Source organism: Humulus lupulus, chromosome 6 (genome assembly GCF_963169125.1).
Source record: "Humulus lupulus chromosome 6, drHumLupu1.1, whole genome shotgun sequence".
Lineage (NCBI taxonomy): Eukaryota > Viridiplantae > Streptophyta > Magnoliopsida > Rosales > Cannabaceae > Humulus > Humulus lupulus.
In genome coordinates this window covers 2823720-2851483 of record NC_084798.1, presented here as the reverse complement: position 1 = coordinate 2851483, position 27764 = coordinate 2823720, and the positions used below count along the sequence as shown (strand labels likewise).

General features: G+C 33.7%; 1 protein-coding gene across 7 annotated transcripts; it reads right to left on the bottom strand.

Moving 5' to 3' along the window:
- Positions 1 to 22568: 22568 nt before the first annotated feature.
- On the bottom strand, positions 22569 to 27218 carry LOC133781397 (protein TRANSPARENT TESTA 1-like). 7 transcript variants are annotated; one of them, XR_009870075.1, is made up of 5 exons: positions 26725 to 27202; positions 25762 to 26630; positions 24966 to 25398; positions 23774 to 23873; positions 22569 to 22866 (listed from the first exon to the last, which is right to left on the bottom strand). XR_009870075.1 is itself a non-coding variant. In XM_062220366.1 (3 exons), exons 1-3 carry the CDS (start codon positions 26763 to 26765, stop codon positions 25341 to 25343), a joined length of 279 nt encoding a protein of 92 aa, XP_062076350.1. In that variant the 5' UTR covers positions 26766 to 27218; the 3' UTR covers positions 25159 to 25340. The 7 variants fall into 7 exon arrangements, 1 of the variants encoding a protein (XP_062076350.1); XR_009870077.1 differs by having other exon boundaries at positions 24966 to 25403; positions 25762 to 26018; positions 26725 to 27124; XR_009870079.1 differs by having other exon boundaries at positions 24966 to 25403; positions 25762 to 25889; positions 26725 to 27123.
- Positions 27219 to 27764: the final 546 nt, after the last annotated feature.

Sequence of the window (27764 nt, the reverse complement as noted above, 5' to 3'; positions counted from 1 at the left end):
GAATGCCATGTTTGCCTCTTCTTTGGTAGGTCAGCCGCCACTAGCACATCAGGTATAACCTCTTCTACATGGATTTAAATTCTTTAGATTCGCACCATATGTCTCCATATTCGAAATCTTTTGTTTTTCTTTGTGTCCTACATCATCTATTCCTACCATGACTGTTGTTGGTACACCCATTTCATTAACAGGTATTAGTTCGGAAGTGTTGACTAGGTCCTGGGTTCTGTTTATTAGGAGGTAGTCCTTCTCTTGAGATTGATCGTCTTGGTTGCCCATCAACAGACCTTCCTTCTCCAGATACTTATCTACCACAACCTTGTTCTTGGTCACGACTAGGCAACACTTGTTCATCTTGGTGGAGTTGGTGATACACTCCAGGTTGAATTCCTTTATTTGAGTGATTACTACGGGTTTGCCTAGGTGGAACTACTTGGTCTCAAGATCTTGTTGGTTGATTGGGTTCTAGGACCTGACCAATTGGCCTTTGAGTCTCACCATTTGCTCGCCTAGTGCTCTTAGGTTAATGGTTCACTTGTCAATTTTCTGCAACTTGGGATAGTTTCTAGCATCCTTCCTAATTCAGTATTACGGTGATTATGGCGATCAGCTTCTTCTTGTCGAGCTTCAAGGGCTTCAGGTACATCTTTTTGGGTTGCTGTTTGATTTTCATGAATGGCAACAAACTACTCTTACATTTGTCCCACAACTTCCTTCAGCTTCTTAATGTAAGGGTTGAGGTCTTCCCCTAAATCCACGTGGGGCTCATCATGTTGGGTTTTATGCCCTTAATAAAACCATATTTCTTATGTAACACGTTATTATTATCAATAAAAGAAGTAGAAATCTTTTTGTTTATTCAATTGCATTGTTTGCTTGTTTTATTACATGTTTATTCAATTAATACAAACATTCATAAAATCCTGAACATATGGATAGTTACAATTATGGTGACTAGGTCACAGTGGATTATAGTTGTAATTATATGTTCAAAAGAACGAGTCCTAGATTAGATCAGTGCATTGGATTTTCACTGATTAGGAAATCTACGATATGATCTACTTACAAATTAGGAGTGTGATGTCTTGTCCAAGGCATTGACCAAGTAGATATGATCGGATGTATTTGGTTACATCGGACTAGGACCGATATTGATTATTGATTGATAAATAAGTATCGTTGTTATCGAATCTAATCAATATCACAATGTTGACCATAGGTTTAGTCGATCTTAATTCTGAGTGATAATATTCTGCTAATTATATTATTTAAATCTTTTGACTTGTTCGTTACCAGCTTACCCTACGGTCTAGCCCATACTTACATCTTGGAGATTTAGTAATGAAATTGAGTGGGAGTATTATTCATAGATATGAAATCTATAACTTCTGTATGAGAAGTGAAAAGATGATTTCCTTAATTGCTTTGTTCAAAAGGTTAAATGATTGAGATCTCATTTCTGTGATTAAGTTCACGGAAATATCATTTATAAGGAACTTAGTGGGAGTTAAGGATAAAATACTGATGAGGGGTAAAACGGTAATTTTCACCCAGCTTGTTAGTAAGTCATCGATAGAGGATTGAGTAACTGTAATGGTTATAACAATGGATAACGTATTTATGGTTTGGAAAATACGTTCTATGAATTCAAGAGTTCAATTCCAAGTCTATAGTGGAGTCACGAGGAATTAATAAGGTAGTGAAATTATTCGTAAATAAATTCACGGTAACTTATTGGAGCTTGATTTCATGGATCCATGGTCCCCGCATCACCTTTGAGTAAATCATCTAGAATGTCTCAATTAATTGATTTAATTATCAATTAGGATTTTTTTTAAAGTTGACTAGGTCAATTTTGGAAAATTTATAGAGATGTGAGATTTAGAGAATAAAAGAGAATCTTTGGGTAAATTTATTAATATTGATAAATTGGTGTCAATATAAATAAATAAAAATTAAATCAAGTTTCAAATTATAATTAGTTAATTTGAATAAGGATTTCGTTAATTAATAAATAAATAAAAGATTTTGAATTTAAGCCCAATTGAGATTTAAATTCAAAATAAAAGTATTGGGCCCAGGTCCATTTGTGGGAGCCCAAGGCTTTTATCTTTTTGTTTATTATTTTAATTAATTCAAAATTTAAATTTAAATAAAGCCCATTAAGTTGTCTATATAAGGAATATGATATCTAGGGTTTTGATAGGTCAGTATCAGTTGATTCATTGGGTAAGTGAAAACCTAGACACTCTAATCCTTTCTTAGCCACTTTCTCTTCTTCTTTTGTAGATCTCTATCTCATGTGTTGAGAACCAGCCCACACTAGTTCTAGATTGATCAAAGGCTTGGTGAGGAAGACTGTGTTGCTGATCTAGTTCAATCTCTTGATAATACTCTGCTACAGAAAGGAATCAAGAGTTAGAGAGATTGAATGAAGGAGTTGTTCCAGTTCCGCTGCGTATTCGTAAGTTTCTACATCATTGTGTTTATGTTAATTTACGAATCTAATGTTCATATGTATGTCGTGTTATTCTATGTTTCTATTATGTGCTTGGAAAAATAATAGGAAGCATGCATCTAGATTTAAATTTTAAGATCCTACACATCATGTCCCATTACTCCTCGTGGAGGCAGATTTCTAGATGGAAGGACATGTTGACTAGGGTGCAGAAGGGGAAACTGATTGCTCGAAAGGCGGTAATGTGGTCTAGTAGTTTGGTTTCCCCCTTGTGGTTCCTAGCTTTGGGTTCTAGTAGTTATAGCCATCGATTCAGATTAGTGAATTGAGATTCCTAGATTTCAGCTCCCAACGAGAGCACCAAAATATTGACCAGCAATTTAGTCAACGACACTGAGTCAAATTAAATGATAATTAAGATTTTAAAGCAATGAAATCAAGTAAACGACACAAAAGAATTTATAGTGGTTCGGCCCTAAGAGTTGGTAAGGACCTATGTCCACTTGCCCTTTTATTAATCAATAAAGATTTCAGACTCAAGATCTGAAGAACAAGTTTCAACTGAGTTTCCTAAGCCTGAGAGAGAAAATAATTCAGCAGAGATTTTGTATGTAAAGTGTAGTGCATGAGAGATAATGACTATAAGAAACATCTATTTATAAAGTCTCTTAGTGGGTCATGGGTCGTACACACATAGTGTGGGTTTGCTACTGTAGAATCCCATAATATTTACTTAGCTAGTTAGATAGTAGTAGTTGTAGTAATAGCTAGTAGTAGTTATAGTATACTATAGTTACCGTGGATTTTGGTACAAACCGGGACTTAGTTGGACACTCATAGCAATAGTTATCGATTTTATAAGTTTAACCTATAGTTTAAGAATATTAATTATAACCTAAGGTCTGATTAATATATCTGATTATATTGATGATATTTATTTTACTATAAGGTTTAGATGAGATTAATAAGAGCATGACACTTGTCATGAGCATGTTTATTTAAGGATTTAGCTATAGTTTAATATAAAGAAAATTCAAGAAAACCCTAGAATCTTCCATGACCAATAAGAGCATGACATGTGGCATCACCATGATTATTTGAGGATTTAAGTATTTTATTCAAAAACAAAGGTTTTCAGAAGCCTTAGACTCTTCTAGAACCTGTTGGAATCTCGTAGTATTCAGTCCAGTTGTTTTATCATTTCAAATTAAGCTAAAAATGTGAAATTACGTGTTTAATATATTCACGTATGCCGATATATCGCAATCTAGAAGTCGATGTATCGCCACATAGGGAATACGAAAAACACGTGAACTTCGCACAAACGCATTGACGGAGCCTCGGGATATGAGCCCAGGCGATATATCGCCTACCATGGGTGATATATCGGCCCTAGGGATGGATATTCAAATAATTTTGAAACCGAGCTCATTTAATCCCTAACCTCCTAGCAAGCCTCTGAACATTTTGACCGAGTCTTCAGTCTCTGCTGAACGAAATTTCAAATGTTTTTCAATTAAATAATCATTATTTTTATTCAAGCTAAAAGAAGATCTTTTCATTATTGAACTCTATAAATAGGACCTAGTGCCCAGCCATTTCCCTCATACTTCAAGCTGTATTCAGAGCCTTCAAGCTGCTAGGATTGCTATAGAGTGTAAACACTTGGGTTGGGTTATAAGCTTTATCATTTTAAGCTTTTCAAACACTTGGGAAGTAGAGATAATAGTGTGCTTTTTGATATCGAGTTGTAGTTCAGTTCTATACATTCAAAGGTATTCTTCATCTTAAGTTCATTTCAGATTAATCCTATAATTTTTCTTTAGTTTTCTTCCGTTATCATTCAGATCCCAACTTTTATTCAAATCTTGGTTAGGTATTTAAGTTCCTTGAACTTAAGGTTTCCTTTTCGGTAAGCTCTTCTTCTCGGTGGTTTAGTTCCTTTCTTAGTCATCTTTTCTTTTAGAAATAATGCTCACCATTTTCTTATTGGTTTTTAGGAGTGTTCCGAAATCCTGTCTTTGTTCTCCCATCCCGGTATGGGTAAGGAGAATAGGATAGATCTTGTATGTTTGAATGTTATGTTATGTTATATGCTATCTTATGTTATGATAATAGTATGTTATGTTATGTATGCTTTTTTAGAGTTATGATTTACTCTACCTCAGATATTAGACAGGGGACATAGATGGGTTATCATATACTCTCATGTGATCTAACCTACCTCAGATATTAGACAGGGGACGTAGATGGTTTATCAGATGACATAATGGCCATTATATTGTAGTCCTTTATGGTATATGTTTTTATAGTCATATGTTTATAGTGTATGATATGTTTATGTATATATTTGTGTAGATTTTCCTTGCTCAGCATTAGGCTCATTCCTTTATGTTTATACGTGCAGGAAAATAGTTATGGCAGCGGAAAGATTCTTGGCAACTTGGGATTGTGTATTGAGGAAGAATGGAATCAATGGATTGCGCAAACGATTCGAGGACGACGTCAATTTTTAGTCTTTTAATTATGGTTTATTTGTATTTTCCGCACTTGGTTTTGTAAACCGTTTTAATTATGGCAAAGTTATGTTTTTATTTTTCAAACAATGGGATCCCAAACCCCGCATTTAAATATTGTCACCATTTACTTTAATTGTTTTTAATAAAGTTATGAATGATTCATATGTATGTTTTCTTAAAAGTAACATCTATGTATAGTAGTTTTGATGGTCCTAAGTCTTAGAATTAGTAGGGTCATCACAGCTACGATTGATTACATAATAAAAGAATATAAAAATACATTTACCTCATGCAACTTGTGGTTTTTTATGCATACAAGTATTTTTGTTGGAACGTTGATATATAACTAATGGAATGCTTAAAGTATCTCCAATGCCCGATAAAATGACCTTGTCAGTATCGGTATAAATGATCTTTCCCTCATGTTCGGCTCTAGCAGGAACTCCGAAATCTAGAGCCACCTAGGATTCTAACCCAGTTCCAACAATGCACTTTTTCAATCAAGAAAGATGAACTGCTTGATGTTGCATATTAGAACTCATTAAAGCACGATTCGCATCATTATGCTCAAAAAAAGGAATGCGGGAAGCTCCAATAGAAAAATATTGGAAGAGAAAAATATTTCGAAGATGAACCTGTTCCCATTCAATAGTCAGGAATTTTTTATGGTATCGAGCTGGAAGAATTTACTCTCTTGTTATTTCTATTTTAAATTATTTTCCACCTGTTCCATTCTTTTCTATAACCTACCGCCCTATTTGGACAATCATTCGATGAAATATCATTTTACACTTACATTGGTTGTAAACAAACAATAGAAAAAATTAATAAAAAGAAAAGGGATTCTTGTTGGGAATTAAATTCTATTGTTTGTACTCCCTTTCACAAAAAAATGGAAGGGATGAATTGCTCCATTTTTTTATTGGATTTGGATTTATCGGGGCTGACGGGGCTCGAACCCACAGCTTCCGCCTTGACATGGCTCCACTTTGTTTTAAAAAGTTTTTAAAAGATTCTTTTGGAAATCGTCAAATAGATCCCCAATAATCTAACTATTCGGAAGAAGAAGTGTTGCATGAGTTATATTGGTGGCGAAAAGTCCAACTTAAAACTAGTTTCCTACCCCTCTTAATTCATTTCTTAATTAAGCATTAAGTATTGAATGCTCCTATTGTTGGCATAGCAGAGGCTAAAGATACCATAGTTGCACGGAAATTGTCTGCCGGACAGAGGGTTGTTGGTCTAATTAATTACACGATTCTTTATTAACATATGGCTATAAAAAAATAATCTTATATTTTATTAGCCCCCTCTACGCCTTCAACAATGAGATTTCAAAAGACGATTCTTTCTTTCTCCATTGCTTCCTAACTCACTCAAAAGAAGATACTTGGATTGAGGATCCACGCCTTCCCTTCGGAAATCTCACGTTGCATTGGACCCCTTCAAACTTGTGAAATATCTCCCTTATGGTGCGTGCCAGTGTTCTTTGACGCACTTTCTTTCTTGGCTACATCGTGATAGTGGAACCCACCATTCTCATGCTTTTCCCTTGAAACCACTATGGTTTTACACCTTAAAGTAGCTACCAATCTTTTACAATTTTTCTCCTGAGAAAGATCCCATGTCAGATAGTGTTACTCACACATAAGGCTTCAGTGTGCTTTTCTAGTTGCTTCTCTTTTCTTACATAAATGACATGCTAAAATCTGGATCACTTTGGTTGAATGGAGCATCCTTCGTCCAGTTCTTCCTTCGAGCAGCTTTATGAGGTCAATGGGCCATCAACCAAGCCTTTTCCAATTGACCAGCAACCTTTGTGTAATATCCTTTGACTTCTTATCTAGTTCCAAGGTGAATAGCTCCCTCATGTTGATCAAGTATAATCGACCAACTCCTGTGGATCGACCAATACAGGCAAACGTACTTAACACTTTATTTTGCCAATTGTGTTTGGAAATATAGGTTAGTGTTGAATTTAAAGAATGGAGAAAATAAAATTGTTTTGTTTCTAATTGATGCGTGACATTTTTTTCTATAATTAGATAGACATTTGATGTCCTATTGTGGGAATTGAAATATATAAATATGATAAAATGTACTCAGATTGTTTTTTATATTAGAACGTGAAAAGTAAACAAATTAAAAATAAACATCTATAATGTCCCACAACACTTTTTATGTCACCACCTCTGACAAATCAAGCTTGAGGTGCAATATTGAGAGAATCACCACTTTTGGAGTCTCAAGATAATTGTTAGTATATTTTATGTTATTTTACTATATATTGAATGATCAACTTTATGAAATATTTTAGTGAGTGGACATTTAATTTTTTTTAACTTACTTTTTTAATGAAAAACAATTGTAAACCTTGTTTATTGTATATTTTTTAATAGTTTTGTAAAATGAAAATCAAAAGTGTTTTAATCAATGTAGTTGGACCCCATTAGAGGCTAGACCACCAATGTCTCACTTTCAGTAACAAAGTTCAATCATTCCTGTGCTTGAAAAACTCTTATTTATCAACGGTAAGAAATTTGCCCCTATTACTATACGGACAAAACTATTGTCCGAAAACCCTCTTCTGACAATATTTTTGTTCTGTTAAGTTTGACCGTTAAATGCTAACGAGGACATACGTCATTTTTGCCACTAAAATTTTAAATAATATGGGGTTTTGCTACAAATAATGTAGGTTATTGCTGACAGTCAACGACTAAATAACCTAACAGTTGCAACAAAACATTGACAAAATGTGATTTTTCTATAAGTTTTTTTAATTGGGGACATAAGTATCACAAACCTAAAGAATAGGGGGTTTTCTATAAATAGTAGATAAAATGAAAAATATATATATTTCAATATGATTGAGCTGAACCTAAGCTTTATGACAAAAAATAAAAATACTGCACCTAACCAAAGGTAGTTTGAATATTATTATTTTTACTTAGATAAATATGCAATCAAAGTTTGTGAAAAAGTAAATCATATTAAAACTTATTTAAAAAAACATTAAAATGATACATATAAAAAAATAATAGTTATGGAATATTTAGTCAAGATTATGGGTAGAAGCATTTTATCTACCAATATTTAGAGATGAAATTCATTTTATGTGGACATGTTAGTGCGTTATAGCATAAATACAGAAAAATTAGCAAGTTATACACGTACAGCAGACATAAAGAGGGAAATTGAGAAAGAATGTTTTACACATTCTGTTATTATCCATTAATTTCTTGGAAAGTATGTAATAAGACGCATAAGTATTTTTATAAATTTTGGATAACTTAATCAAATAATTTGTTGGGTAAAAAAACAGTTGTTTAAATCCTAATCTTGACATAATTGATTCAGAAGACACCACACACAACTTTTAATCATTCAAGGCAATAATACTTTTCCTTGGGGAAAAGAAAAGTTGGGTAATTGGACCCCAGTCACCACACTACAATTAACTTTATATAAAGTTTTTAATCAACGGTGGAATATACAGATTCATATGATAAAAGGGAAACCTCCTTGAAGTGTACAGAGAAGAACACTGATCTACTTGACTGCCTTGTTAATATACAGTAAAACATTTCTAGAGTAATAATGTTGGGACCAACCACTACTATAAAATTGGGCTTCTGACTGTCGTAATTGTTTAGCGAGACTTTATGCTGATATTTAAAAATGGTAGGCATAGAGACCAACGCCAACAGCTAATAACTGTCACCGCCGTTGTTTTTTACTGTCGCTATTGATCCCAACGCCGACAGTTAATTCGAGACCAATGCCGACAGTTAAAATATGTCGCTATTAACCCCAACACCGACAGTTAATTCGAGACTAATACTGACAGTTAATTACTATGATGAGTCTTTTATTTACATTATCCTAAACAAACCTTTAAAAGATTATACATTATTATTTTATTTTTAATAAGATATCATAATTCAATATTGTTGTACTCAGAGAGCTTATGCCGATCTCTATATTTCATAGCCTACAAATTGAGAAACTAATTAACTAAAGTAAAGAGAACTGAAAAACAAATATAGATTTGAGAGTAAAAAAAACAACACTATGTCAATTCAACCGATCAACAAAAGCAACATAATAAACAAATTTTAAGTCTTTTAGCAGCAAGAGGACATGGAAATGGAATACATGAAGAAAGACCAATATTACACTAAAAACTGAGTATCATATATATGGTTGCCAATATATACAAAAATTGCATATATCTCTTCTATATAATAATTGTGTAGATAACGGAAATTTTTTGTTTAACGGTTTTTTATTTTTATAATGTTAACTTTAAATGGAATATTCATATATTTAACAAAACATTCTTATATTTAATGGTAGTTTGTAAATACTTAAACTTAAATAAAATAAAATAAATAATTAAAAAAATTAATAATGATCTTTTACAATGATAATTATTTAAAAATAATAAATAGTAAATAAATTAAAATAGGATATTTTTTTAGATATTTTACAATGATAATTATTTAAAAATAATAAAATCATATGTTTTATAACTTAAATAAAATTTAATTAAACTTAAACTCACTTATTAGAATAATATCATATTAAACACATAATATAATATACTGTGAATTAGCAACAAATTATTTTTAAAAAAAAAACTAGCAAGAAACTTAAATTTAAAATTCACGTATAATATTTAATATTACATTAAATATATAATATATAATCTCTGTTGTCACTCCCAAATTCAAAAACTAGAACAAACATAAACTTAAATAAAAATAAATAAATTATTTAATTAAAATAAAATATTTATTTCAAAATTTATATAAAATTAATATAAATTTAATAAAAATAATTAATAAATTTTATAAATAAAACTAAGCAAACGTGCATATTGAACGTTACTTGTATCTAGTATATATATATAAATACACTAAAATTTCAATAAAATTAAAAATAAAAATCCTATCCGAGTTACAATTCTCACATAACTATGGAGATAATTAGTAAGACAAAAATAAATTAAAAATCAATTTTACCCATTTTGAAAAATCATAAAAATGCCTATGTATTCGATGAAATAAACCCATATATCATACTCGAAACTCTCTCTAAAGAAAAAGTTAAAACAAAATGAGAAAGAACTTAAAAAATAATTAATAAATTAGGAATATATGTTTAATGAAGTAATGACAAGTGAAACTAACGAAAGAACCATTTATCATTATTCTCGATCAGTAATTGTACCTGGGTTTTTCTGCTCCAACTGACACATGTATCCAGGTAATTTGGAGTACGATTCATCAGGTGTGCCTCTGACATACATAAGAGTCTTTTCTCTACATCTCTATACCTTGTCATAGCTCCTTTCGACCCCAAAATTGCGCTTCATGTCCTCCCTTATGTTGTTTGCCATGTACTGAGTGCCATCAGTAGAAAATTTCCTCTTGATTAGGCGGCCAACAACCCTACGATGCTGCTTGAGGGTGGTCCTTCTCTCGAATTTCTTGTGAGCAAGTGTGTACATCGTTGTAAACAATAATCTCAAACATTAAAGACTGCATGTGTTTTCTTTCCCCTCAATCTCCAACCACAATCAAGATCCTGGCAGGTTATGTACCACACATCAGTATCAGATATCTTCACCATAAACTCAAAATTATTTTTCATCACAAATATGGTTGCATTGGTTTTCAATTCAAGTTTGTTCTGAAAGAACTTGCCAAGGTGGAATTCTCCTGAAGTTGTGTCGATTGAGGAATGATGGTTTTGAAGTGAGGCCTCTATATCCTCTTTGATGAACAGGGAGCACTCCATGTTCTATGATCTTCACCTAAGTCTAATGGAGAACTCCATCTAAAGTTATCTTCGGTTCTACCTGGACCTAGACGACTACTGCTGGTCCCAGGTGTTTGCCAATCTTCTCTTCTGTGCTCCTCATCTACCATAACATCTTAACTATGCGTTGGCAAATCTGCCCTAATATCTGGCCCATCAACATTTACTGCATCAGCAACACGATCGTCGTTGACATAAGGATCGTAACCATATGGATCGTACTTTACTGTGTCATGAATATATGCTAGATCTCTAACAAGGATATCGCCATGGTCAATAACGTCTGGATTTGTCTCTGGGACAAATGTCCCAACCTCACTTTGAGTTCCCCTGAAAATCCAATCTCTATCTTCCAGTTCCCAAACACCATTGTATTCACAAATATGAAAACTGTTGAATTTGTATCAAAAAAAAAAAAAGGTCAAAAATTAAAATTATACCATAAAACAACAAAAAATAGAGTTATATCGAGATTTGTCGAGGCCTATCGAGGTCAAGCTATCAAATCATGTCGAGGTATATTGTTTCCTATCAAGGTGATTTATTCAACTAAAGGCATGCTGACCCATCGAGGCAAGTCGAGGCCCATCAAGGATTGCTTTCAAATTCAATTCTCCTCGGCATGTTGAGGTCCATCGAGGACCATCGTGGCACATCGAGGCATACTATCTAATGAAATTCTTATGCACCTATCGAGGACCATCGTTTCCTATCGAGGTAGCCTATCAACTTAAACGCGTGAGGATCTATCGAGGTACATCGAGGATCATCTAGCTGCATTGAGGTGTCTAAATCCTAATGCCTATCGAGACACGTCGAGGCAAGTCGAGGACCATCGAGGATCATCGAGCCTCTGATCATGCAAAGCCATCGAGGAATATTGAGTTTCACTGAAACTAATCAAGGAAGGCGAAAAACCCAGAAAAAACGCAGACAGTAACGAAGATCCAATCCGACAGTGAACAATACAATAAAACATGAAAGCATACACAGATCTGTTCAAAATAGTTAAAGCAATGTAGATAAACAAGTTTCGTCACTACATACAACGAATATATACACACTCATACAATTTTTACCCCTACATCCAAAATCCAAAATGAAGTTTTTGGCCTTGAAAGGATTCAAAATTTTCCCAAAGAACAACTCCAAATCTTAGATTAAATGAGCTCGAAAATTATTATGGATTGAGAGAATGATGCCTTGTTTTTTTTTTTTTTGTGTGAGAGCTTGAAAGATAGAGAGGAAAAACTTGAGAGAAAGAGAGGGAGAAACCAATATGAGAAAAAGATAAGGAAATTTATATTAGGGGCATTTTGGGAATTTAGGAGAAAAATTGCATAAAAAAATTGATGTGTGATTAGCATGGTTCCCTTTTGTTATAGGACCCTTTTATGCATGAAATCTCAAATTTCCATTTATTCATTGTATCCCATAGACACTATAAATTTAATAGGACCCACTACCATTATTATCTTCTTATTTTGTTTTTATTTTTCTTTTTCTTTTTAAGGGGGAACCATTGTACATTAACTATCTTTGTAGTCCTTAATTAATCATTGGATTGGTTTGCTTCTTAGCGTGGAATATAAGACCGAGTTAAAACTTTAATAATAAAGGGTTCGTTCTGTAATATTTTTGTTTATTCAAATATAAATGATTTTTCATTTAATTTTTTAATTTTTGTTTATAAAAGGTAGAAAACGTAAGCTCGTCTTCTCAACAACGACATCAGCGTTAATTTCGGGTCACCGGCGACCATGGCAATGTTTCCCGGCGACCATGGCAACAGCCAGCAGTAAGAGAAGAAATGTCATAATTCTAGGAATGTTGAAGAAAGTCTATTCTTGAGGATGTAGGAGATGTTATGCTGGAGGGAATAGGTCGATCTTGAGATCTGCATCTTGGCCGACGACCATGGTGACACTGCAAGCATCTTCGCCAGCGACTATGGTGACAGTGACGGAAAGCCTCATACATTCTTTCCAAAGTCACAAAAGGAAGAGAAAGTCGATCAATGAGGTAGAGAAAAAAAAATAGAAATATTGGGAAAAAACGACTTCATCAGAGATTAAAAAGAATTGAAAGTATAAAACAACCTGTTAGAAATATTGTTAAGGGTAGTTAATAAGGGATTAGTTAAGCTGCTAATGACTGTTTAGTTGCTCTGTTTTTAGTGCTTCCAGCTGTCCGCAGCTCAGCCTAACTGTCTCCCTTCGGTTGTAACAGATTTCTGTTACACTCTCTCAATATATATCAGCTAAGCTTATCTCAACATTACGTTGAGATCATTTCACTCATTTCATTCTTTATTCACTCATCTCTCTCACTTCAGAATTATCACATGGTATCAGAAGCTACACGGATCATGGCGTCCGACGGAACGACTCACTCAGTTGCCGACAATGTCCAACAAGCTCCAGCCGCAGTTGAACAACTTCCCCTACCCAACAATACCTTGCTCCCACTTCATCTCCGCCTGGATCGCCAAAATTACTCCTACTGGCGTGCATTGGTCCTGGCTGCTCTGCGCGCGTACAATCTCGACGGATATGTTCTTGGATCCCTCCCTCAGCCTCCCTTGAATATTGAAGGTACGACTCAGCCCAATCCTCTTCATGCACATTGGCTTCGTTTCGATCAATTCATAATGCACTGGATTCTCAACTCTATAACGGAAAATATGCTTGGTCATGTGATCCGATGCCGTACGTCGGCTGAGATCTGGACGGTTCTTCAACAACTCTTTGCCACGAAGTCGAAAGCCAGAGTTCTTCAGATCAAAGGACTGCTCCAATCCACCAAGAAAGGCTCTATGACGATCGACGACTATATCTTGAAGATGAAGACCTACGCTGACACGCTAGCTGAAGCAGGTGACCCGATCTCTGACGACAGCTTGTGCCTGTATGTTCTTGGAGGCTTAGGATCAGAGTACGAAGCTACGATCGTGAATCTGACGAATAGGTCTGAACCTTTGACGATTCAAGACGTCCAATTCAGTCTTCATACTCAAGAAATGCGAATCCAGCAGCTCACCTCCTCCAACATCGACAATGCTGAAGCTAACTTCGCTGGACTCTCCATTCGTGGTCAGAACAAGTCTCAGGGACGTCCCGGTCGTGGATCTTGGCGTGGACACAGACCTCCTCATGGTGGCCGTGGATCTGGTCGATCGAGTCGAGTGATATGTCAGTTGTGTGGCAGAACTGGTCATACTGTTCACCGTTGCTTTCATCGCTTTGATGTCCATTTTTCAGGTGCTCATCCTCACACCTATCCATCTTCCAACAATGCGAACGACTCACCAAATGCATTCATATCCGAACCAACCTACACGAACAACACATCGAATGACTGGATTCTTGACACCGGAGCTACCAACCACATGACACATGACGATCACTCTCTGACTCAGAAAGCCGACTACAAGGGGAAGGCAAAAGTAACAGTCGGTAATGGTGAGACTCTTCCTATTTCACATATTGGTTTTAATTCAGTTTCTACTATTAATGCCAATGAGTCTTTAATTCTGAAAGATATTTTACTAGTGCCTAATTTGACCAAGAACCTTATAAGCATATCACAGTTCACCAAGGATAACAATGTTATTCTTGAGTTTGATGCCTCTTCTTGTATTGTCAAGGACAAGAGTACGAGGCAAGCACTTCTTCAGGGCTCGCTTCGTGATGGCCTGTATACTCTCCAGATCTCCTCTCAGTCATCTTTAGCAAATGCTCAGTCCCAGTCCACTGAAATAAAGTCGCCTATCAAGCATGCATACAATATTACTACTACCAGCAATGTAGTATCAGATAAATCCAAAGCAGCTATGATATGGCACTCCCGCTTAGGTCATCCCTCCAAACCTGTTCTTGATAGTGTACTGTCTTCAATAAATCCCTCTTTGAAATGTAAACAAGTTGATTTCTGTGATGCATGCCAATTAGGCAAACTTCATCAATTCACTTTCAAGAGTACATCTCATAAAACCACTCTCCCTTTTCAATTAGTTCACTCTGATGTATGGGGCCCCTCTTTTTACACTTCAAATGATGGATATAAATACTATTTGAGCTTTATAGATGATTACTCAAAACATGTATGGCTGTATCCAATGAAAGCTAAATCTGATGTACCATCTCTATTCAAACATTTCATTGCATTTATAGAGCGTTCATTTCAAACAAAGATACAGAGTGTTCAAACAGATTTAGGGGGTGAGTATCGTTCATTATATCAACTCTTTCATGACCTTGGCATCTCACGTAGACACTCATGTCCCCATACACATCAGCAACAAGGCCGAATAGAGCGGAAACATCGGCATGTTGTCGATATGGGGCTCACTCTCTTAGCACATGCTAACATGCCACTAAAGTTCTGGTGGGAAGCTTTTTCCACAGCTGCACACTTAATCAATAGGCTACCAACACCAACTCTAGACTTCCTTTCACCATATGAAACTCTCTTCAAAACAAAACCAGATTATACTCTGTTCAAAGCATTTGGGTGTGCATGTTTTCCACTTCTACGTCCATACCAAAACCACAAAGTCTCATTTCGATCTTCTAAGTGTGTTTTTGTCGGGTATAGCTCACACCATCGAGGATACAAGTGTCTACATCCCTCAGGTAGGCTTTATGTTGCTCGTAGTGTCACATTCAATGAAGTAGAATTTCCCTACGATAGCCTCTTTGTCCAAGGTCCAACATCCTCTTTGCCTACCCTGAATACATCTAATACTGGTTGTGCACTTCCATTAGTCTCACTTCATAAGCCACAATCACCATCACTAGTGTCTCGCCCAGACTCCCCTGTTCAGTCTCACTCCCCAGTGTCTACATCTCAGTCTCCAAATAACACCACTCTTCCTTCCTTGTCCCCTGTAACCTCTCATATTTCCCCAACACAACCAACCAACTCTGTGTCTCCACCACATGATTCTCCAAATCTCCCACCATTTGTACCCATCTCAGATTCACATTTTAACTTGCCTATACCACCCAACCCCACAAATACACACTCCATGGTAACTCGGTCAAAAACTGGCACATTTAAACCAAAGACTTACTTGGCAAATCTTACACCTGAATTGGAACCTCTAAATGTGAAAAGTGCTCTCACTAACCAATGCTGGAAACAAGCTATGTTATCTGAATTTCAGGCACTGCAGGCCAATCAAACGTGGAGCTTGGTACCCTTCACTCCAGACATGGCTGTGATCAACAACAAATGGATCTTCCGAATTAAATATAACAGTGATGGGACTATCAATCGACACAAGGCCCGTTTAGTTGCAAAGGGCTTCCAGCAAACACCGGGGATCGACTTCCTTGAGACATACAGCCCAGTTGTCAAGCCATGCACTATACGGGTCATTTTCTCTCTAGCTGCAATCAACAAGTGGGAAATACAACAAATCGACATAAATAATGCTTTTCTGAACGGCAAACTTCATGAAACTGTTTACATGCACCAGCCAGAGGGATTCATCAACACCTCCTTTCCCAATCATGTCTGTAAACTCCACAAGGCGATTTATGGACTACGCCAAGCACCTCGTGCATGGTTTGACCAGTTGAAATCGTCTCTTCTCAGTTGGGGCCTCAAGGACTCAAAAGCAGACACTAGCCTCTTTTACTCAGTCAGTGGTCCGAAGCAACTCTTTGTCTTGGTCTATGTCGACGACATTTTAATAACAGGCAATGACAATGCTCAAATTCACCGTCTTATTGTCGATCTTAACGTTCGTTTTGCCTTGAAGAAGCTTGGTCCAGTGCAATACTTCCTCGGCTTCGAAGTCACTCGCACGTCTGATCACATTCTCCTGAGTCAAACAAAGTATACGAGAGACTTGCTGACTAAAACCAAAATGCTGGACTCCCACCCTCAACCGACCCCTATGTGCCCAAGCTTTAAGCTCACTCTTGATACAGGCGTCCCATTAGCTAATCCAACAATGTATCGATCAGTCATAGGTGCACTACAGTACTTGACCCTCACAAGGCCAGACATCTCCTTCGCTGTCAACAGACTTAGCCAGTACCTAAAAGCTCCAACTACGGCTCATTGGACAGCATGCAAGAGAATCCTTCGCTACTTGGCTGGCACATTGTCTCAAGCTCTCCGATTCACAAGCAGCTCCTCCCTTGATCTTCACGCATTCTCAGACGCCGACTGGGCTGGCAATCTAGACGACAGAAAGTCCACTTCAGGATATGTAGTATACCTTGGTGGCAACTTGATAAGTTGGTGTTCAAAGAAGCAGTCTGTCATAGCAAGATCCAGCACGGAGTCAGAGTATCGTGCGTTAGCTCTAGCAACGGATGAACTCGTATGGCTGCAGTCTCTCTTTGCCGAGTTGGGATTGTCCACGTCTCCATGCCCGATTATATGGTGTGACAACCTGGGAGCTGCCTCATTAGCTTCAAATCCAGTGTACCACGCTCGTACAAAGCATATCGAAATCGACTTACATTTTGTTCGTGACAGAGTCTTAGACAAACTTCTGGATGTTCGATATGTCGACTCAGCAAACCAAGTAGCTGATATATTAACCAAACCCTTACCAATAACTCATTTTTCTAGTCTTTGTAACAAGTTAGGACTTCACAATACGTCCAACTTGAGGGGGGGTGTTAGAAATATTGTTAAGGGTAGTTAATAAGGGATTAGTTAAGCTGCTAATGACTGTTTAGTTACTCTGTTTTTAGTGCTTCCAGCTGTCCGCAGCTCAGCCTAACTGTCTCCCTTCGGTTGTAACAGATTTCTGTTACACTCTCTCAATATATATCAGCTAAGCTTATCTCAACATTACGTTGAGATCATTTCACTCATTTCATTCTTTATTCACTCATCTCTCTCACTTCAGAATTATCACACAACCATTTTGAAAAAATAAAAAAGACAAATAATATTACCGAACATAATTTTGGATTTTGTTTTCATATTTTTATTCAAATAAACATAAAACTATTTTATTAATGGTTACCAAACACAACCAAAGTTTTAAGTTTTAAAATGTAATAAATGTAAAAATGAAGAATTTATAATTTATATATATATGACAATTTTTTGATATGAGCTTCACTTTTAGCCTTACCGGTAGGACTTTCAATGTTTCTCAACCCATGAACAGTTTTCGACATAATATTTTTTTTATCACCGTGTATATTGTAGCTATTTAAAGCATCCTGCAAATTTTTAGAAAATTCCGAATAGTTTACAGTATCGAAAACTAGGTTCAAACATGTTCGTTTTCTACGCGCATAAAAAAATTAGTCACGTGTGCAACAACATATTTGAACCTAGTTTTCGGTATTGTAAACTATTCAGAATTTTCTGAAAATTTTGCAGGATGCTCTAAATAGCTACAATATACACGGTCATAAAAAAAATCGCGCTGAAAACTATTCACGAGTTATAAACACTGAGAGCCCTACCAGTAAAACTTAAAGTGAAGCCCCTATAAGAGAATTCCCCTATTAACACATAGTAGTGTTAGACATCTGTTATAATAGTTGAAGTAAAGAAAGAATGAGGATTATTGATTATCAGATCAGAAATAATATAAAAAATAAATAAAAGGGGGACAGACATTTCAGTCCTTATCTCCCACTCATAACTCTCTAACTAGAGTATAGTCTACAACTCATTATTACTGCTAAATAATGTCATAAAACAAACTATTCCTAATGTAACATTCTGCTAGAATTCTAGAGATTATTTTTTAGGGCTAAATAACATAAAGGAATATTTTCGGCAAAACTACCAAATCTCTTATAATAGTTGTACTTAAGTACCAAATTTAATTTTTTAACGGCAATAATATTAAATTTTTATTAATAATTATACTTAAGTACCAATTTTTTTTTTGTTTTTTTGCGGGCATTATAATACCAAATTTTCGTTTATAGTTGCACTATTTAGTACCAATTTTTTTTTAAGTAGTATTAATATCAAATCTTTTAAATATTACACTTATTTAAGGTATTATTAATATAAAAAATAAATTAAATTATTGTTTATGTGCAACTGTTAGTAAATATTTAGTATTATTATTGTAAAAAAAGATAGATTTAGTACTCAAGTGTAATTATTATGTAAGTTTTGGTATTTTTATCCCAAAAAATCTTAACACAATTCTATATTACTTGAAATAATTAAATATTAAATGTTATTTAATTATTACTCACACTAATTTTAATTAAATAATCGCCATATGTTTAATACTTATCAAAATAATTAGATATAAGTAACGTGCAATTCACGTTTCTGTAATTTTATTTATATAATTTATTAATTATTTTTATTAAATTTATATTAATGTTATATAAATTTCAAATAAATATTCTATTTTAATTAATAATTTTTTTAAGTTTATGTTTGTTCTAGTTTTTGAATTTGGGAGTGACAACAAAAGATTATATATTATATGTTTAATGTAATATTAAATATCATACATAAATTTTAAATTTAAGTTTCTTGCTAGTTTATTAAAAAAAAAAAGCAATTTGTTGCTAATTGACAGTAGATTATATTATATGTTTAATATGATATTATTCTAATAAGTGAGTTTAAATTCAATTAAATTTTATTTAAGTTATAAAACATATGATTTATTATTTTTAAATAATTATTATTGTAAAATATCTCAAAAGTATATCCTATTTTAATTTTTTTAATTATTTATTTTATTTAATTTAAGTTTAAACTATTGATAAAAATAAAAATGTTCTGTTAAAGTTAACATTAAAAAATAAAAAACCGTTAAAACAAATTTTTTTTTGTTATCTACAAACTTATTATATAGAATATATATCCAATATATTATTTTGATAATATTCTCAACGAAAAAAATGATTTCGAGCTATTACACCTATTTAATCACAACTAATTTTTTATTGTGATTGAAAGTGATATTTAGTTAAAAAAAATAAACGGTGTGCAATTTAATCACGAGTTATTTTTGCAAGTTTCTAAGAGTTGATGGAACGTGCAATATACTAAATTATATATTTCAATTAATATTGATTAGTTTTGTTTTAGATTTGTTGATGGCATCCAATAATAGTAGGTAATAATAATAATGGCTCTTTTCAAAATAATATTAGTTAATTTATAATTAATGGTAATTTCACGTGGCTCCAACCAACATGGGGTCAATGAATTATGGGAAATTGGTAAAAATAGCATCTTTTTTTTAAGTGATTTTGCACTATAGTTTACGTTTGCTAATTTTTTGCAAAATGGCATTTGTCTAAAATTCGACTAGTTGTCAAAATTTTTCGACCAGTTGTCTAAATTTTTCGACCAGCTTTCAAAATTTTCAACCACCTACTAAATTTTTCGACCACCTGTCTAAATTTTCGACTATCTGTCTAAATTATGAGATGTCATTTTGCAAAGAATTATTAAAACTATACTAGAGTGCAAAATAACTTTAAAAAATAGGTCATTTTGCCCAGAAGCCCATGAATTATTACTCATAAATATTTGTATATATTTTCAAGAAAAATATTTTTGTCTGCATTATCCTAACAAATCCCAAAAAAAATTCTAATTCTAGATAGTATGGGGCACACCAATTTGATTCCATTTCAGTACACGTATACTAGTCATTATTAACAAATGACTAGTATCCTTAAATTTGTCCTATATATACGAAACAGAAAAGACTATCGAAGGATCATAATCTCAGCACCAAAAACAGAAGAAGAAGATGAAGATGAAGAGAACTGATATTGCAATGGTGAATGATGATGATGATGATGGTTGTGGGGTGCTTCGGTCGATGCATGGTGCCTGGTGAATACTGTCACGTTGGACAGATGAAGTATTGCTGCTCAGGACTGTATTGTCAACATGATGACAGTCCGTTCAGTGAGAATCGAAAGTGTGTGCCTCAACCAGACTGTCTTCCAGTTGGTGCTGGTTGCGCTGCGCTTACAGCTGCCTGTTGCTACCCCAATGTTTGCAGCGCTTCCACCTATGGAAATTGTGTCTCTGCTGCATATAATAACATTATTAAGGGCTTGCCCTTCGATACATAATATATATATACCTTGATAAGTACGTACGTGTTTATGCATGCATATATATATGCATATATGTATACGTACCTGTGGTGTGTGTTTTAATGATAAGTAAAAACTACCCATGAGATGAGATCACTGATGATCCCTTGGGGTGATTTGCTTTAGTTTCTGAAGTTCTTGTTTTATTTTGTTTGTACTTCCTTATATATTGCCTTCTGGTTTTTTTTTTGTTGTTGAGTGATCTGACCTTTAATATATATATTTATATATACGTACACCTCCATCCATAGCCAAATTTTTATTTGGCTACATTAATACTGATTATCGCCAATACACAAGTTATTTTCGATTCTAAATTGGTGTCCTGATTTGGTTTAGCATACCATGCACAAGTTCTCATGAAATCTGTGCATTAATTAATTTTAAAATATTTTTTTATAATAACATGTTTTGCACTACTACAAAAAAAGTTTTTCTCTACCGTTTTTTTACTGAATACACTGTGGTTTTCGAGAGTATTGAAAAACACAGTATATTCGACCGCAAAGAAAAATGATATATATGCCAACTGCGGAGAAAGAACATTTTTCTCTGCGGTTGTAATTAGCCAACCACTGAGAAAGATGATCTTTTTCTGTAGTTTTATTAAGACAACAGCAGAGAAAGCATTTTAATAAAAAAATTAATTTTCAAATTTGATTATATATAATTATTTTCAATTCTAATTATATATATTTTAAATATTATAACCTAGCATTTTTAATAAAAAAAAAAAATTTCAATTTCAATTATATATAATTATTTTCAATTCTGATTATATAAATATTTTCAATAGTATAACTTAATTTGTTAAATTATTATATATACATTTCATAACCTAATTTGATCTTTTAAACACGTTTTTGCACTTTTTCAACATATTTGAAAATGATTAAAAAACTTTGACTAAGTAAAACATGATCCTAGCAGCTACTGGAAGGTTCTAAAGCTTCTGGATTCATCTTTTATTAAATTATTCATTTAAAATGCTTAAATCTTCAAATAAACATGCATTTGACAAGTGTCAGACTCTTAATAATTCTATCTAAACCTTAGGTTATAATGAATAATATTTCTATGACCTGCAATATTAATCAAACATTATGTATAATTAATATTTCTAAACTATAGGTAAAACTGATCAAATTCATAACTATTTCTATGAGTTTCCAACTAAGTCCCAGCTTGAACCAATATCCACAAAAACTAAAATACTACAAGATACTACTACTATCTAGCTAGTTAAGTAAAATTCTGAGACGCTGCAGTATGTTCATGTTTAGTTTTCCCTAGGTCTGGTGAGAACTGGTGAGGATTGCTGAGATCTGGTGAGATATGGTGAGGTCTGTCCATGCTTAGTTTTATCGAGGGTTGGTGAGTTATGGTGAGGTATGTTCTAGGCGGCGGTAGGGGGTGGAGCCAGGGGCGATTGCAGATTGAGAGAGGAGTGAGAGAGAAGAGACAAAACAGAAGAAAGAAAGGGAAAAATGAGGGATGGGTATTTTAGGAAGCTCATTCAAAAATGAACATATGTTAGTAATTTCTTAAGTAATTACTTAAGAAATTACATTTTCAAGATGTAATCTTATTATCTTTAATTACATTTTCAAAATGTAATTAAATTATTTTTAATTACATTTATTTGGTAAAGCAATTTATTATTTAATAATGTAATTTGAATTTGATAAAGTCTAATGTACTTTTTTTATCAACCAAAATATTCAGTACAATTGTCCCAAATGTTCAAGTGCAAAATACCATAATAAAAGTTTATGCTTAGAAATAATGTCTAATGAGTCTAATAAAAGGAAAATTGTAACATTTTTCCAATACTATCTCTTTATTAATTGCACGCATCCAATAATTCTCAATGATTTGAAGTCTATGCTTTCGCTTGTGCTTCAAAGGTGCAAGAGACTCATTCTCTCTTTGTTTTTCGATCCTTGAAAGCTTTCTATTCCTTTCATTAGCCATGAGTGTCAACCTATTTAATAACAATACAACATAATTAGTCATGAATAGTACAATTTAATGCAAAAGATAAAAACATCATATACCACTTGAGGAATCAAATATCACTGAAGAAATGAAAATAGGATAAATAACCAATAGAATAAATTGAAATGTAATCTCGAAAAAGTTCTATCATAATTGAAATATAATCTTGAAATTGTTCTACATAATTGAAATACAAACTCAAAATAGTTCTACATATTACTCAAACTAATATGCCCTCACAATCCTCTCTCACATATGGATCATACAAGATATGTATCAATCCTTTCTTCTGACTCTAGCCCACAAACAAAGACACTAAAAACAGAGCAAGTAAAACAAAGACAATGCTATCAACTAGCAAATTGAACTCTCTAAGGATATATAAAAAAACACAATTCTGAAAACAAGAAATAACATAGTAAACATGAAGTGAAACTTAGTAGTACACATTTATAGAAACAGAACCAGGGAAATTGAGTTCGTTTGTCAGGTCAAAAATTGCAAGTAAAGTTTAATTTTAACCAATACCCTCTAACTAACTCTATCATCCTCAATTTCTAGACTGTAAAAATAAATGATCTGGTATGAGTTAGCCTTGGGAGATACATTCTCTTCTAGGTATCTTATCACTGTTTTTTAAGTGCCACTATTAAGAAATCAGAGAGAATGGAGATTGAAAAGAAATAAAAACAAAAGACACACACAACATTATTTATGTTCAATCCAAATGCTCAAGAAAAAGTGTAAACAATAAGACAATGACATATAAAAGAAATTTTACATTCTAATGCAAGCAAAATAAGGAATTTTAGAAGAAGCTTTAGGCTTTGAAAATAAAAGAACAACACTTCCAATATTTCAACTTGATGCACTGAAAGAGATAGCATTAATACCCATTCTTCGCAGTTATGCAATAGAAATTCCTTTGTATCCTTCTTTCTCAAGAATTTTTGCTATGTTGATGTCTCCTGTCTTCACAATTTTCCCATCCTCCTATTGTCCAAAAAAGAAAATAATTACATTGCATGGGAGTGCTTAATTTCATTAACTTGTCCATCATTATGATGACTTTGTAAGATTAACGACAACAACAACATTGGCAGAACATCATATTCCCAATGACAATATTTTATTTCTTTTAATTTTAATTTGCTCACTAACAAGTACTTATCTTCATATAGTTATGTCCTTGAGAACTTTTAATTTACATCCAAAAGTCATAAAATCATCTTAAATTTACATGTCAAGATACCATCAGAGTCTAGCCTGTTCAATATACTTAAAAAGCCATACATGGATTTCTTAAGTTTGTTTTCTCCCAAACAAGAAGCATCTGAGAAATGGTGACTACAATAAAATCTCGTAACCTTTACTCAAATAGAAATAAAAAGTAGAAAGAGGAAGCAAAATGGACAGACTACTTTGAATGAGGAATAAAAGATTCTTGTGAAAGTAATTGTCAAAAAAATGGACTACAATATAGCTTTTAATATAGTTTGAATGAAAAAGAGACACAAATTACAATACAAAGAGTCATCACCACTTCATATACAACACGTCAAAAGTTCACCTCCAACCTATGCTTTGTAGTCCTTGACACTTGAAAAGAGATTCCTTGATTTTGAAAAGTTAAGAACTTTTACGTTTTTTTTATTTCACAATACAAACAAATCCTCAATCGTTTGGAATATAGAAGTTGGTTGGGTTCATAAGGAACTTTTGAATGACTCAAATGGTAGAATTCATTGAAAGGATAATATGGTAATTTCAGAGTTTTGCTGGGCAGCATTGCCCTCATTTAGCATCTAAATAAGCTTTGAGCAGCACAATTTTGACACACTAACATCACACACACACCTATGTGGCAACAAGGGGGTGTGCACATATCATTAATCATATGTAGAAAAGGTAAAATTGAAGGTGCTTGAATGAAAATAAAAAAACATGTAAAAGCTTGAATTTGACATTGATGCTGATCCAATGCTTGAGGACTAAAATGCCAATGTGAGTGAAATTTTGATTCAGACAGAACAACCAACTCTTATTCCTACTTCAAAGTCATAAGGGAAAAGAAAGTTTGTGTACCATCCTGAGTCATGAGTGGATAATCAGCAGCACTTAATGTGATAAACCAGTCCCAATCTGCATTAATCTTCAGAAACAACGCTGCAGCGTGAAGTGTGGCCGCCAGAGCTGAGAATCCAATCTCGTTGAGTGTATAACTCTTTCCAATAACATCAACATTGGCAAAGGCTTGAAACGCTTTTTCTGATTGAACAGAAAGTGCTAAACTCTCTCTTTCATTGTCTGAAGAACCAGAATCAAGCTCCAGCAGGTACCGATTTCTTGGATGATATATTGCCTTTAAAACTGTCTCCATTAGTTCCATAAATCCAATAAACAAGAACATGAGGATGCCCTTTCTCTTTTGATGGGATTCTGGTTATTGGAACTTGAAACTCATTGACTTTTCCAGAAAATCTGCTCTGGCCTGACCTCAAAATTGCTCCCAACAGCACTAAACTAAATGCAAATGCCAGAAACCATAGACAATAACTTGAGATGAGTGAATGAACATGCAGTTTTATCATTTCTAAAAAGACTAGAATTCTTATTGTAATCACAGCAAACTCAAAAAACTTAAGCCAATATTAATGGGTACACAAATGAACAGAACAAAGTTGTTGGAGAAGATATGAGTGGCTATTAAAGCAAAGACAATGCATGTTGGAACCTCAAAAAGAGCTCAGAAGTCCTACTATTTCATCAACTATATATGCATATAATATCATCATCATCATCATCATCATCATCATAAGGTTTATTCATTAAATGAATTGAAAATGGTACTAATGAAAATGGTATATATATATAGCTGCACCTGAAGATTGTTGTAGCGGTTAAATGTTTTGAAGCAAACATGGCAAGAAAAGTGAGTGAAGCCAATGAGTATTTGTTCTGGAGTTGGAATCCAGTACTCCTGGACTGTGACGACGTCGTTTGACAGTGCTGCAGAGTCCAATATGAATTGATCATACTTTTTGTGTCTCTCTGCTCTGTTTTTAATGAAGAGTCCAATATGAATTGATCATACTTTTTTTCTAATTCTTGTGTCTTCAATTCGTCATATATACAAATCTTGGGATAGAGATTAGCACAATAAGAATAGGTACAAAAGGAAGTGCAAAATATATTAGCAGCACTCTAGAGTTTAGCAAGACTTGGAGAATGCAAACTTTTGTAGGGATTATAAAAAGGCTTTGAAAAATAAAGGAGTAGTAATGCATAGAAGTAGAGGGACACGACGGGAGTGGGCAGAAGGAATCGATACCCCATCACATAAGCAGATTAAAAAAAAGCTATAAAAATAATTCAATTCACTCATTTATCTCACTGAAGCATTCCATCAAACAGTTATTATGCATTATTTGAGAAAAGCTTAGTAATACATTCAAACAAGCAAACAAGACCAACTTAAGTAGTAAGACTAACAAAACTTACAGACAAATTGACACAAATATACTCTATATATATGAATTTAGCCTACATACAAACATGCACTCTTAATCATTCTTATTCCCAAACAGTCCAAATCTGAACAATACAACACATATCACTATTGCCATGGATTTTGGATAGTGATGTCGGCATTAGTGGTAGTGAAGTTGAATTTTGTGAGCGATGTAGCAATGACTACAAATTCAAGCTTTGTTGTAAAGTTGAACTATAGATTTTTAGGGATTTAGCTACCTATCAAATTAACAAAATCCTAATGTTAAACCAAAATAAAAAGGCATAAACAAAGGAAAATCATGAATCTAAACTTTAAAGTCAAAGATTATACCTAAAACAAACCAGATTCATTGAGAAGTCCCATCTATACATCAGAAATCAAATTCGCTGAGAAGTCTCGTCGATCGTCTGAGAACAAAATTGTGGCTAGAATTGCCATTGATTGCAAGATGAGAGAAACTAGAAGAAGCCTCGTTGATCGTTTGAGAATAAATTCTCTATAAGCTTCGTCGGAAAACAAATTTGTCGAGAAGCCTCTCGTTGATCGTCCGAGAACAAAATCGTGGCTAGAATCTCCACTGATTGCAAGATGAGAGAAACTAGAAGAATCATAAGGTTGAATCATGAGAGAGATGAAAAATCAAAAAGGTATCACGAGACGAAACAGAGAAATGGTGAGAGTGAGGGTATTTATTTGAAAAGTGAGACTAATGGTAATGCTAAAGTGATTACTCTTTTGAATATAACATTAATCTATAGTTAGTCCTTTTGAAAACTAAATAAACAAGCCTATTACGTTTTTTGAAATGTGTAATTAATCACTGTAATTATATGTGCAAATTGGTGTAGTGTAAGGTGTATTTTTTTGTTGTCGGGGTTTACATTATGGATATAATAGGGAGTTTCTCTTTTGTTATTTGTAGGTTATGACTTAAGGATGTATTCTAAAATTGTTTATGTATGTTTTTTGCACTATTATGGGCTTAGAACCAACAAAAAATATTAATTTTACACTGAAATGATGAATTTCCATTTGGAATCTACGATTTAGGGATTTTAGGTTCTGACCAAATTCAAACATAGTTTGGACTTTGTTTGGATGAACACATGGTTCACACATGCATTATAGCTCCTATGATGGGGTGAAATTTTTCACTAATTCTTCAAAATTTTGAAGTAATAAGTAGTTAAGCACACTAGATATAGGAGTGCTCGGAGGCCAAAATTTATATTAAGCTATGCTACACTCAGTGAAATTATCATGTGTATAAGATCTAAATGGTGGCCATTTTTAAATAAAAATTAAGTGCTAAATATAAATTCCATTACTAATTTGGTGACAATATATATTTCACTGCTACAAAAACACTA

Excerpts from the sequence above, each read along its gene's own strand:
- LOC133781397 (XM_062220366.1), bottom strand. The coding sequence starts at position 26,765 with ATGTATAGATGGGACTTCTCAATGAATCTGGTTTGTTTTAG. Across the intron at positions 25,937-26,724 it reads ATGAATCTGGTTTGTTTTAG|AGCAGAGAGACACAAAAAGT; the intron begins GTATAATCTTTG and ends CATTAAAAACAG. Across the intron at positions 25,404-25,761 it reads ACCGCTACAACAATCTTCAG|TTTAGTGCTGTTGGGAGCAA; the intron begins GTGCAGCTATAT and ends ATTTGCATTTAG.